Here is an 11,380-nt window from a genome sequence, read left to right on the forward strand (position 1 = left end):
CCACAACCCTTCCCCATATTCCATTTCTAAAGGATCTTCACATATCCCTTCTTCCAAGATACAACAAATTTTCTGTGGCCACATGGTTCTGGAAGAAAAGGATCCAGTTCTACAGGGCACCTGAGGAGAGACAGGAAAGGAGAAGGAAGCCAAAAATCTTGCAGTTTTATTCCATTTCCCTTTTATCAGATACGGCCTCCAAGGCTTAGAACTTTCCTGTGTCACGTAATCCTTTCACATCCTCGCTGAAAGTAGAGGAACAAAGCTGGAAGCAGGAGATCTCCTGGGCAGAGGACTCCCTGGACTACCTCTCAGGGCCATTCTAACAGAAACAGGCCATTCTCTAAAGCACAATAGCACCTAAACACAGCCATCGTTGATTTGATGACTCTCTTTAGAGAATGCTTCTTAAATGCCAGAAGTGAAGAAATGCAAGTCAAATGTAATATACTTACCCCACTCTGAGAGGTGCTAGGCTCTTCATCATCACTGCTGACCAGATCAATGTACTCCAGAACAGGTCTTAATGGTCCTTCCTAGGAAAAAATGAACAAATTAACAAGTCATGGAGAGTTATTCAAACTAAATTAGCATTTAAAACAATCCTTTTTGTCGATGTTGGGATTGACTGGCAAGAACTCTTCTGAAGAGGAAGCCTTATGGGTGGTAGAAAATAATCAGAACAAATGCAGATGAAAATATTCATAGCACAAGACTAAGAAATGATGACAAGACCTAAAAGAGCCTAAGCCAAGGTAGGGTATTAGGACTGTGTTGATTCCTTGGGGAGAGGATTATTAACACAGGAATAGTGCTACAAGGTCACAGATACTGTAAGCCAATGCTTTTCAGATGGGATGGGTATCTCTGACTAGGAGCTAGGCTGTACTTCCGACTCCTACAGAGTCACACATCAAACCTGGTTCTCCTTCATCTTTTCTTTCCATCCATACTGACTCCACCGCAGACCAAGCCTTGAATGCTAAGCTTAAAAGCCTAGATTTTATTCTATAGGCAAAAGGGAATCAATAAATACTAAGATGGGAATAAGATCATGAGAGTTTACCTTAAGAAGATTAATCACATAGAGAAGTATGGAGAGCAGGGAAAGCAGGATAATTAACCAGTGCACACACATAATAATGCAAAATTAAAATAGTGGTGATGGCAAAAATAACAGTGATGCTGTGGTGCATATACAAAAGGATATACAGGTAAGATGAAAACAAAAACCAAAAAATGATTGACTATAAAAACAAAACCCCAACAACCACAAGGAGTCAAAGTGGTCTCTAAGGTTTCAAGCTTAGGAGACTAAAGGATAGACATAAATTTGGAATACAAAGACAGAAAGCTGGCATTCCTTTGGCCATAATGGGATGATGTACGAGGGGTACACAGAGGCACCTGGCAGACAGCTGGAAATGCAAGCCTGTAATCTGGGTATAGGAACGTAACTGGAAATGGAGACTGGAAAGCTGCTCCCCTACAAGACTAGTAACTCTAGAATTAAACTGAAACTATGATATTGCCAAGGAAGAAAGCAAAGAGGAGAAAGAAGGGATTCAAGGAGGCTCTTGAGGAAATGATGGAATTTTAGGATTTAGGAAGAAGAGCTAAGTAGGTAATCAGAGCTCTGAGAAAAATCAGAAATGCACAAATTCAAAGAACATAAAGATAGAGAAAACCTCAATGAAAAGGTGTCAATGCTAAATGTGGCCAAAAACACTGAGCACCGAAAAAAAAAAAAAAAAACCAAAAATGCCACTGAATTTAGCAACAAAGGAGATTTTAAAATGTCTTTGACAGAGCAACTTTCAAGAAAGTAGTGAGCATACAAGCCAGGCTCTAAAAAATTAAGCTGAAAATGAGGCAGTGAAGGCCAAGAGTAAAGATTACTCTTTTTAAAATTCTACTATGTTTAAAACAAGAGAAAGGAACATAGGGGGAGAGCATGGCTGAGGGAAAGATTTCTCAGGATTGGGAAAGACGGCTGTTGGGAAGCCAAAGTGATATATTCAGTGGAAAAATTAAGAGAAAAAGACCCCAGGTCAAGAGACAGAAGCTAAGATCTAGTTAAAGATCCTCTTCCTGAGACGAGGCATCCAGTCTCAAAGTTCTCCCCTAGGCTGCAACTTCTCTCCAAGCAGGAAACTGCTTTCCCTGCAGGTGGTGATTTAGCCACTAAGATAAAACCAGAGAGCAAAACTTCTGGGCAGGGCTCATGCAATAAAGTAATTAGGATTTCTGCCTGAGCTGTAAAAATGGACATTTAAAAAAGAAGATTAGAGGGACAGATATTCTGCAATGTGTGGTCAACAGAGATGAATCACCTACTTTAAGACCCAAACCTACCATTTGTAATTAGGTTGTCAAAATCATACATTCAATCCAATAAGGCAGTAGAGGAAATAAAAATATAATAGCTTGCTCTCCTCAAGAAATGTACGTTAGGAACTTTTATTACACGCCCACTGAAGGAGCACACCAAGAAAGTCCCTGAGGTACCAGAAACACAGAGGCTGGGGCAGAGCTTCCATGAAGGGTTGGCAGGTAGAGAAAAAAGGGAGATGAAAGGATAACTGGGCACAAAGCACAAAGCAAAATGGGCAGGAAAATGGTCACAAATTAGATGAAAAAGTAGTTGCAGAAACAGGAGAAAGAAGGGCAGGAGTAAGGACAGATGAGAAAAGTAGCATAAATATCCTGCTGGGGTCAACCACTACACTGATACCCAGCCACCTTTGAACTACTGAACAATGACAACTTATGATTCACACTAATTAAGAGAGCAGAATAAAATGAATCAGGATAGGAAGTCTATACATGAGAAAAAGCAGGGGTCATTGAGAGTATTCGTTCACTCAACAAATACTATGGAGTTATAAGTGACAGAATGGTAGGAGAAGACAGCATGTGCTTGAGACCTAAAAAGGCAAAGAGGCTGAGTGGAAAAACAACGGAAGATAAGTATTCCAAAGGAAAATACTTCAGCTAATTTTCACAGTGGATATGGACAAACTTCCACCATAACGAACCTAAGGAATCAAAACCCTTTGGTACTCCGTTGATTTTACTCTAATCGGGAACATGTGTCACTGAGCCCTGTACAGTCAAAGGTACTAAACCTTTCATGCATGTTATTTCATTCAGTCCCCACATTACTTCACTATTGCGCCATTTAACGAAGGAGAAAACTAAGTGAGGCCCATCTGGTTCTCTAATCACATCATTGGCTGTGTGGTCTCTAAACTCATAATTCTGAGGCAGTTCCAAGTATACACACTATGTTTAAATCAATGCTTACTTCCTAAGTTTCGGAGATAAGATACTTTCTCTTCCTTCAATTTGAGGAAAAAAGTCTACCTGCTATTGTCCCCAACTCTGAATAACTCACAACACTGGCCAAAAAATAAGTTATTAATTCTCCTCAAACAGTAATAATTATAATACAAATATCAAGAAAAGGCAATTTCTTACTATGTTTATAATGGCTGCTTATATTCTTAAAAAGTATAAATGCACGTGGTCCTCCAATTACAAGGTATTTTATTTAAATTTGCTTCATCCATCAACTAGTGAACCATTGTTCTCATCCCCTCTGTATCAGTAACAAAATCAAAGGATTCTACTCCAAGGCCACACAATTTAGGGGCAGGAGCACAGGCAGAAGCAAAACAGTTTAGAAACACAGTTTAATTAATATTCTAAGTTTTAAAAAATATTTTTAATGAAATAAAAAGCTTTCATTCTTGTTATTAGAAAACTGATTTCTCATACAAAGCCAAAACACCAAATACCTACTAACTGGAAAGTGATGTCAATACACTAAAATACAGTCTACAGAAAAACTAGTTTACCCCAGTCTAAAACAAAGAACATGGATTTGAGCACAGATGCAAAAATCTAATCTAAAACTCTAAATAATTCATGGGTTTTTTTTCCCACATAGAGAAGTTAGAGACATAGTTTATTTCTGCAGTCCCGCCCAATTCAAACATTTCAAATGATTCCCAAATGCCTGCTCGAAGTTCAAATTTAGTCCACAATTCAAAATCTATACTATCCAGCCCATCCTTCCTTCTCCCACTTAAAAAAAAGTACCCTCCAGAACTAAGCATAATCCTCTCTGCTCTCCCATTTTGATGACTTTCCTTGTTTCTTCTCAAAATACTCTTTTAAACACATACAAACACTAAATATGTTACCTATGAAAAATAAACTGAAAATCCTATGTTTTTTTTTTTTTTACAGCACCTTGTACTTTTTATAAAAGAACTTTCTACTTTCTACTAGAACTATTTACAAAGTCCTCATCCCTACCTCATCTCTCACACTGAAATACTGACACTTATGGGTAGGAGGTACTTCCAACTAATCTCTGTAGCTCTAAGGTACTTAATTCAGGACTTTGTTCCAGCATTATTTTTATTTATTGAGCTAATACAACCCCAAGACACCCAGCAAAAAGACGCCCTCATTATCTGTCCATGACCCCCCAGAAGTAATTTATGAAAATATACAAATATTCCACATGTTCAATGATTCCACATTATACCAATCATCTTGGTTGAAGCCTAAATCTCATGTGCTGTTATCAAGATTATGACAGGCTGTTTCAGCAGTTTTTATACCTTTATTATCTAGAGTAGCACTGTGAAAGATCATGTCATTAGCCCTGAGTTAAAACAGTTTTCTGGGAGTAAATTAACTAACATATCTGCAGTTTCAAAGAATGCAGAGAATAAAGATGGTGGCTGAATAAGGGATCATATTACTAAATTAAACAGAAAATTAGAGCAAAAGACCTAAATGAAAAGTTTGTATAGTAACATTCTGTCTCTTCAGTTAAGCACTGTTTACACATGTGTATTGGCTTTGCAAAAATCAGAGGGCACACTTATGAACTGTGCAATTCTCTGTATGTGTATTTCAATAAAATTTAAATGAAAGGGCTCATTTTTGCACCTCCACATCTATATCCTTCCTTTCCTTCAACATGCTTAGTTTCAAACTCTGTATTTTCTAAACCACACAAAAACTACTGTGCCACCATGCGGATTAAAGATGGGAAAGTTAGACTAAGAATGAACTAAGAAATTCAAACCAGTGTAAATCAAGAAGTAATATCACAATGTTCTTTTTGTATCTGAAGAAATCTTAAGCACAGACTATTTATTATTTTTATTGAACAAGCACTACCTGAGGAGTCAAGTGTAAGATTGGGTTAGAGAGAGAGAAGATTCTGTCTCTAACGTATTTTAAAACAGAATTAAGGTATCGTTAATTCATTGAAGTATTATCACCATAAAGGCATAAAGAATGTTTTTAATAGGTTTCTTCTAGTACTGTAATTGCATTTAATACATATAATTCACTTCTCCATTTGGAACTATCAAACCTTTGAACTTATATCTGGAAACAGAGATAAATATAAGATGTATCAAGATGGACACAAATTCACTGATTGTATATTTTTTACTCTGGATGCAAAGATATAACAGATTCTCTACATTTAAAATAATATTTAACTTAAAAGAATATTCTTAAACTTCAGTCTAATACATGCTTATATTAAGTACTGACAAGCTACACCACAATTCTTCACTCCACAGAATACCTATATATATGTATTTTTTAATCTTATTTTTGTAGATGCCATCTGTGATTCTCAAAGTAAGCCCCATAGTTCATAAAGAAATGTGTCCCTCTTACTTTAATTTCCACAAAATACCAAGGTAAATATTCTCCATTCACAAATATACCCATATTCGGGAGAACCTGAAATATTTCTCCTGAAGAGCCAAACATACTTCAATTCACAGTGAAGGAACAGGCAGGATACAATTTCTTCTACCACCGCCCCCAAACCTTTAAAGTTTAAAATGAAAAGGATACAGCACCATATGCATGGGCAAAGGCAAAAAACCCAAGAAATGATCTTGTGAAAGACTCCTAAACAAACCCACTGAAACACAATACAACAGTGCATCACCACAATGGCCTAATGTTGAGGTACATAGAAGACACTGTTTAATAACCAGTTTTTCAAAATTGTCCAAGAACCAACAAACACAAATACACATCAGACAGGGAATTAAAGAAAGATTATACACCTTTAATAGCAAACCTCAACTACAGTATTCAAAAAGAATCATTTACAGTAGAAGGATTCTCTAGCTAAGTGAGATACTACTTTAAGCAGAGCCTTTATAAAACTTTAACAGTGTGGGGTGGAAATTATCCTCAAATGTATCATAGCGCCCCCTTCAGTTTTTGCAACCAATGTTTTACAAAGTGTGTTCACAGCTTCATACACCCCTGCATTTGCACCAACATGAAGATTCCTGGGCCCCACCTCCCATTTCTGATTCCATAGGTCTGGAGTGAGGTCCGGGAATCCACACACTTCTACTTGCTAATGCTTGAAAACTACTGTCCAAAGGGAATAAAAACAGAAAGATACAGGATGCTCCTGGTGATACGGGCCCTTCATTGTGAACCTCGCCTGCTGGACTGTGCTGTAACAGGATGAGCTCAGAGCTTAGTGAAGTCTTCAAGCCACCCGCCTTCACGTTATGGAGACACCCAGGCTCAGAAGTTGAGTTCCTGCAGCCCTTTTGGTTTGCTACCTCATTCCTCATCACTAGCCGCCCCTTCTCCCTAACCTGTGTGCTATCTTTTAGAAGTTACTCTTAGTCTCATTTCAAAACAGTCTTAGGAGACCACAACCCTGCGCACATGAACGGCTCTAAGTGCAGGGGGAGGGGCGAGATTCAGGGTACAACACGCACCGCAGGCCACAGGCTTTGTGATGCCTACTGGGGCTGCTCAGTCACCTCTTCGGGCAAATTCCCTACGCCTATGCCCTGCTCCACAGTGTACAGTCCCTATCACATTCACACACGTTTGCTGCGTGATGAACGAACAGGTGAGGGGTAATCACATCACGGCTTATCACGCATTGTCTCTGACTCGGAAAAACCCGAATATCGTCGCTACTTACACTAACAAACTGAATGTCATCTTCATTTTCCTCCGGTGTTGACTCGGACGCCTCAGGTCCAGCTGGAGGAACACATTCTATTATCTATAAAAATAAGCCAAAACACGGTTATCTAGACAACCCCGCACTTACAGAAGATTTTTCCAAAGGGAACCGAAAAACGAAAGCTCTCGCGGAGACCTAACGGAGCCCCGGCCTCCGCGAGCCCGAGCTCGCGTCCGTGGACCGCAGGGGCCCCTCCGCATCCCATCTCCCCGAGGAGCAGGGAGCACACTCCTCCAAGAGGCAGTCGGCCTCGGAACCCACGCCGCGCCGAGCAGCGGTCCCCGAGCCGGGCCGGGCGGCCATTGTTGCTGAGCGGCCCTCCTCCCCCAGGCCCCCAGGCCTGGCCCAGCACCCCCCGGACCCCGCACCACGCCGTGGCCAGCCCGCTACTCACCTCCGACCCTGGGTCTCCCATCTCCCCGACGGCCCGCCTGCCGGCACCCGCGCTGCCGCCGTCCCCGCCGCCGCCTCAGCCTCCCCGCCGGCACCGCCTGCCAGCCAGCCACGCGCCGCCGTAACCCGCCCCCGCGTGCGCGCAGAGCCGAGGACGCTGCCGAGCCGCCGACACGGCGGGCGGAAAGGGCTGCAAAACCGCTTCCCCGGGAGGAGCGGCCCGCTAGGCCCGCGGTGCCTGGCCTCCCTGTCGCAGTCCCGGCCTCCCTCCGCCGCCGCGCCGGCCGCTGGGAACTGTAGTTCCAACAGCACCGAGACCACCCTAGGAGTTAGCGGAAAAGAACGGAAGAGGACCCGGAGGCATGGCGCATGCGCAACTCGAGGCTGACGTCACTGCCGCTCGCCGGGCGGTGGGCTGGCTGGGTTCTGTTTTACAGTAAAGGGCGGGGATGAGGATGGGGAGGAGGGCGTAGGCATGGGTTTCGTGAGGTTGTGGAAGTGACAGGCGGGTGATGGAGACTAATTTATCAGTTCTCCTTTTTTCCCCGAAGGGTCGGAGATGTGGATGCTTAGCTGAATTCTAAGATCAGGGCAGAAATCTGAGGCGGCCTTACCCTGCTAACCTGTTCTCCATCCTCAGTCTCCACTCAGAGCCTGTATTAATACACCTGAGGAGGGAAACTGAGGCCCTGAGCTCCCATCTCCAGGTTGACCTGAAGAGAGCTGGCGAGGCTAGAGAATCCTGGGCCCAGTAGGATAGGGAGCCGAGGCCCAGACAACTTTATCACTGGGCCTTAGGCCAGTGATGTTACAACGTACTTTTTAAAGATGTTCTCAGATAGTATCTTAGTAAAATAGAATAGTTGACTGTTTTCCAGTGTTCACGCTCAAAAACCCTATAAAATAGTTCACTCATGGTCAAATATGTGTTCTCATTTTTTTCACTTAACTGCCTTACCAAAAAGCCCCATTTTTTTTTTTACACACCCACAATTGTTAGTAAAGGTTTTGAAAAGACTTTAAGTTGGAAAATTCTTGTAAATCTTAGATGCCTTTTTTGCCTGTCTGCATACATGCCCAACATGTGATTACCTATATTGGTAGTAATTATTGCTTAGTAGTCCATGCTTCCTTCCAGGGCTTTATGACTTCAGTTGCTTTTCAGTTTGAGAATTGTAGAGGCAAATTGAGAATGAGAGACCTGCCTGTCGTGTTCCTTAAAAGCTGTATGTAAAGTAAATATTTCTAAAACTTTTAAATGTCTAGGCAAAACTTGTATTTAGGATTCTCCCAATGTGCTGGTGAGAGTTCAGTGGAACATTTACTTTAACCATTTGCAGGTAGGAGTTAATGTGTAAAACTTGGAAAACAAGAGCCCAAATATGCTCATAGCTCTGCATTCCTTGTCATTGCAAGGATTTATCCTGAGGACATAATTTAATCTGTAGGAAAATCTTTATGCAAAATGTTATTTATCACAAATTTGTTGTAATAGCAGAAATGGGAAAACATCTAAATGTCTAATGATTGGGAACAGAATGGTTAAACTTTGGCATGCCAACATAAGACTGTAGAGTGTTTTTTGCCTCCATTGAAATGTTTAACTAAAATTTCTAAAAGTGGGACTTCCCTGGTGGTCCAGTGGGTAGGACTCTGCGCTCCCAATACAGGGGGCCAGGGTGCAATCCCGGCCAGGGAATTAGATTCTGCATGCATGCCACAACTAACTCCTGCATGCTGCAACGAAGACCTGATGCAGCCAAGGTAGATAGATAGATAGATAGATAGATAGATAGATAGATAGATAGATAGATAGATACTGGTGTTAAGATTGAACCCGTACCATGATTCTCTGAGGAAGGTATAAAAAAAAATTTCTAAAAGCATATTTTTTTAAAAATGCAAGGTATATATAATATGATCAGAACCACATCAAACCACCAAGCAAACCACGCCTGAAATAGGAACCCAACTTAAGTACTAACAGTAATTTTCTCTGGGGAGCTGGACTATGTGTTAATAAGAAAATCTTTTGAAACCCATTAATATTTAAGTGACATGCCTGTAGTTCCCATAAGGCCAGTTTTATTTAGCTAGGTGTAGCAGAGGAGAACAAACTATAGGCAAAGCTTGGGAGTCCCTTAATCTTAGGAAATTAAGAAGAGATTGGGTGGGGTGCTTTTAAGGCCAGTCGGTGTGGTAGGGAACTGGTTAGAATTGGAAAAGGCAGAGTTCTCTGCTGATTGGTTCAGGGTTCAAAATGGAAACTTTTAACCATGGGAAAATGTTTTTTATGTTTCACTGTGGATCTATTATTTTGCTTTATGACTTCAGATCTTGACGGGAACCCATCAATGGGTTTGGTAACCCCTCAAATTCAGTTCTCTTAGACTTTGTTGGACACAACATTATAATAATTTCCAAATCTACATGTTGATATTCTTCCTTCAACTCAATGAAACAAATAAGTACAGGCTTCAACTTTAGTTTTGATTTCATCTGTTTTCTATTGACTTTCTAGCTGGTTTTGTTGAGTGATTATTTATAGAACCATCTGAACATTGGCTGCATCCAGGATTTAAGATTCCAAGTCCTGGTTCTTGACTAAGGGAATGACACCAAGAGGAAATTAAATGCATCAGTAAGTCTCAAACCCTCTTTAAGAATCATTGTTCAGGGAATTCCTGGTGGTCCAGTGGTTAGGACTCAGCGCTTTCAATGCTGGGGCCCGGGTTTCAATCCCTGGTCGGGGAACTAAGATCCCACAAGGCACCTGGCCAAAACAAACAAAAAAGAATCATTGTCCAATATTCATAAATCTCAAAAAAGGGAAAGTATAGCTACCATGAGCCTGTCATTTATTTAAGGAGCATTCAACTTGGGGAAAAGAATTAATGTATACACAGCACCAAATATTATGCTTTAGAAAAGGAACAAATACTTCCAATGCATTTGTATTATTAAGAACCATATTTGGTTTGGAGTAAATGCTCTGATTTTAAGACCTGGCAACTGGAATGGTCTCTTTAATAAGTTATGATAAAGTAAGAAATAGATTTATAGGCATTTATTCCAAAATAGAATATTCTTTAGGGAAGAAAAATGGCTCTTAAGATACTTTGGAACCAGTCATCACAGTCATTTCCTGGGAGTTATGAGAGCAGAACAAAGAGCATTTAGGTCTGAAAGACTACAAAAGACTATCCACTAGGTCTGCAGTGCAATTTCTTTGTTCCTCTCAGGTCTGGAATTCTGTACAAGTGTTGCACACAAGGAAAAGAAGCGCAGGAAAAAAGGGGTTGCTCATTTCTATGGTTGGGTCATATGTACAAGCCACTTTTCTCATCAGAGGAAGCTGTGATAATTACTTCTTTTGAAAAGGAATTCTCCCCTTCAAGCAATCATGTATTTGCCTTTATGAGTAAACTGGGAACAGTAGTTTGGGGTAACATTACTACATATTGTGAGTAGTATTTGCAAAACTTCCCACCCTCTTTCTAGAAATATTTGGAGGATCATCTTTCAGCATTTGCTTCATAGCAGTACTACTCCTCCATATAAGGCCACTGAACAAAACTTCTGATGGTTCAACTTGTAGTGGGTCACAAGGGTTTTGAAAACACCATGGACAACCAAAATATTAGAAATGGTTTGTATCTGGTAAAGGAATTGGTCTATGGCACAGTTTAACTGTAGGTGTATTTGTAACAATCTTGCTGGCTGGTATTAAGATGTCATAAGTATTAAGATCTATTTAACCTCTTTTATGATAACTTACATGTTAGAAGAGTTGTTAAAATCTATTTACTAAAGAGTGACTATGGAGGAATTTAAGGCAAGTATAATATTCTTTCTTCCCGCAAACTGAAGAAGGGTGAAAAATCCTAAGCACGAGCAAAACTTCTCTGTATGATTTCACACTTAGAGAAAAATTGC

The 11,380-nt window shown here is 40.7% G+C and overlaps 1 protein-coding gene across 5 annotated transcripts in view; it reads right to left on the minus strand.

The window, feature by feature from the left end:
• The window catches only part of ZNF451 (zinc finger protein 451), a 90,278-nt gene extending 78,904 nt beyond the window's left edge, over positions 1-11,374 (minus strand). For 3 of the 5 annotated variants that reach the window (XR_014232596.1, XR_014232597.1, XM_082347111.1), the window contains exons 1-3: positions 7,446-7,784; positions 7,007-7,090; positions 456-536 (exon numbers count right to left, since the gene is read on the minus strand). Coding sequence is in view for 3 of the 5 variants with exons in the window: in XM_082347111.1 (XP_082203237.1) it covers positions 456-536; positions 7,007-7,090; positions 7,446-7,466 (186 nt within the window). In the remaining 2 variants the exon portion in view is untranslated. Of the gene's footprint in view, positions 1-455; positions 537-7,006; positions 7,091-7,445 lie in introns of all 5 variants that reach the window. The other 2 variants (XM_082347112.1, XM_082347113.1) reach the window with 2 other exon arrangements.
• Positions 11,375-11,380: the final 6 nt, after the last annotated feature.

The sequence above is a fragment of the Balaenoptera borealis genome (genome assembly GCF_965194805.1).
Source record: "Balaenoptera borealis genome assembly, chromosome: 12".
In the NCBI taxonomy this organism is placed as follows: Eukaryota; Metazoa; Chordata; class Mammalia; order Artiodactyla; family Balaenopteridae; genus Balaenoptera; species Balaenoptera borealis.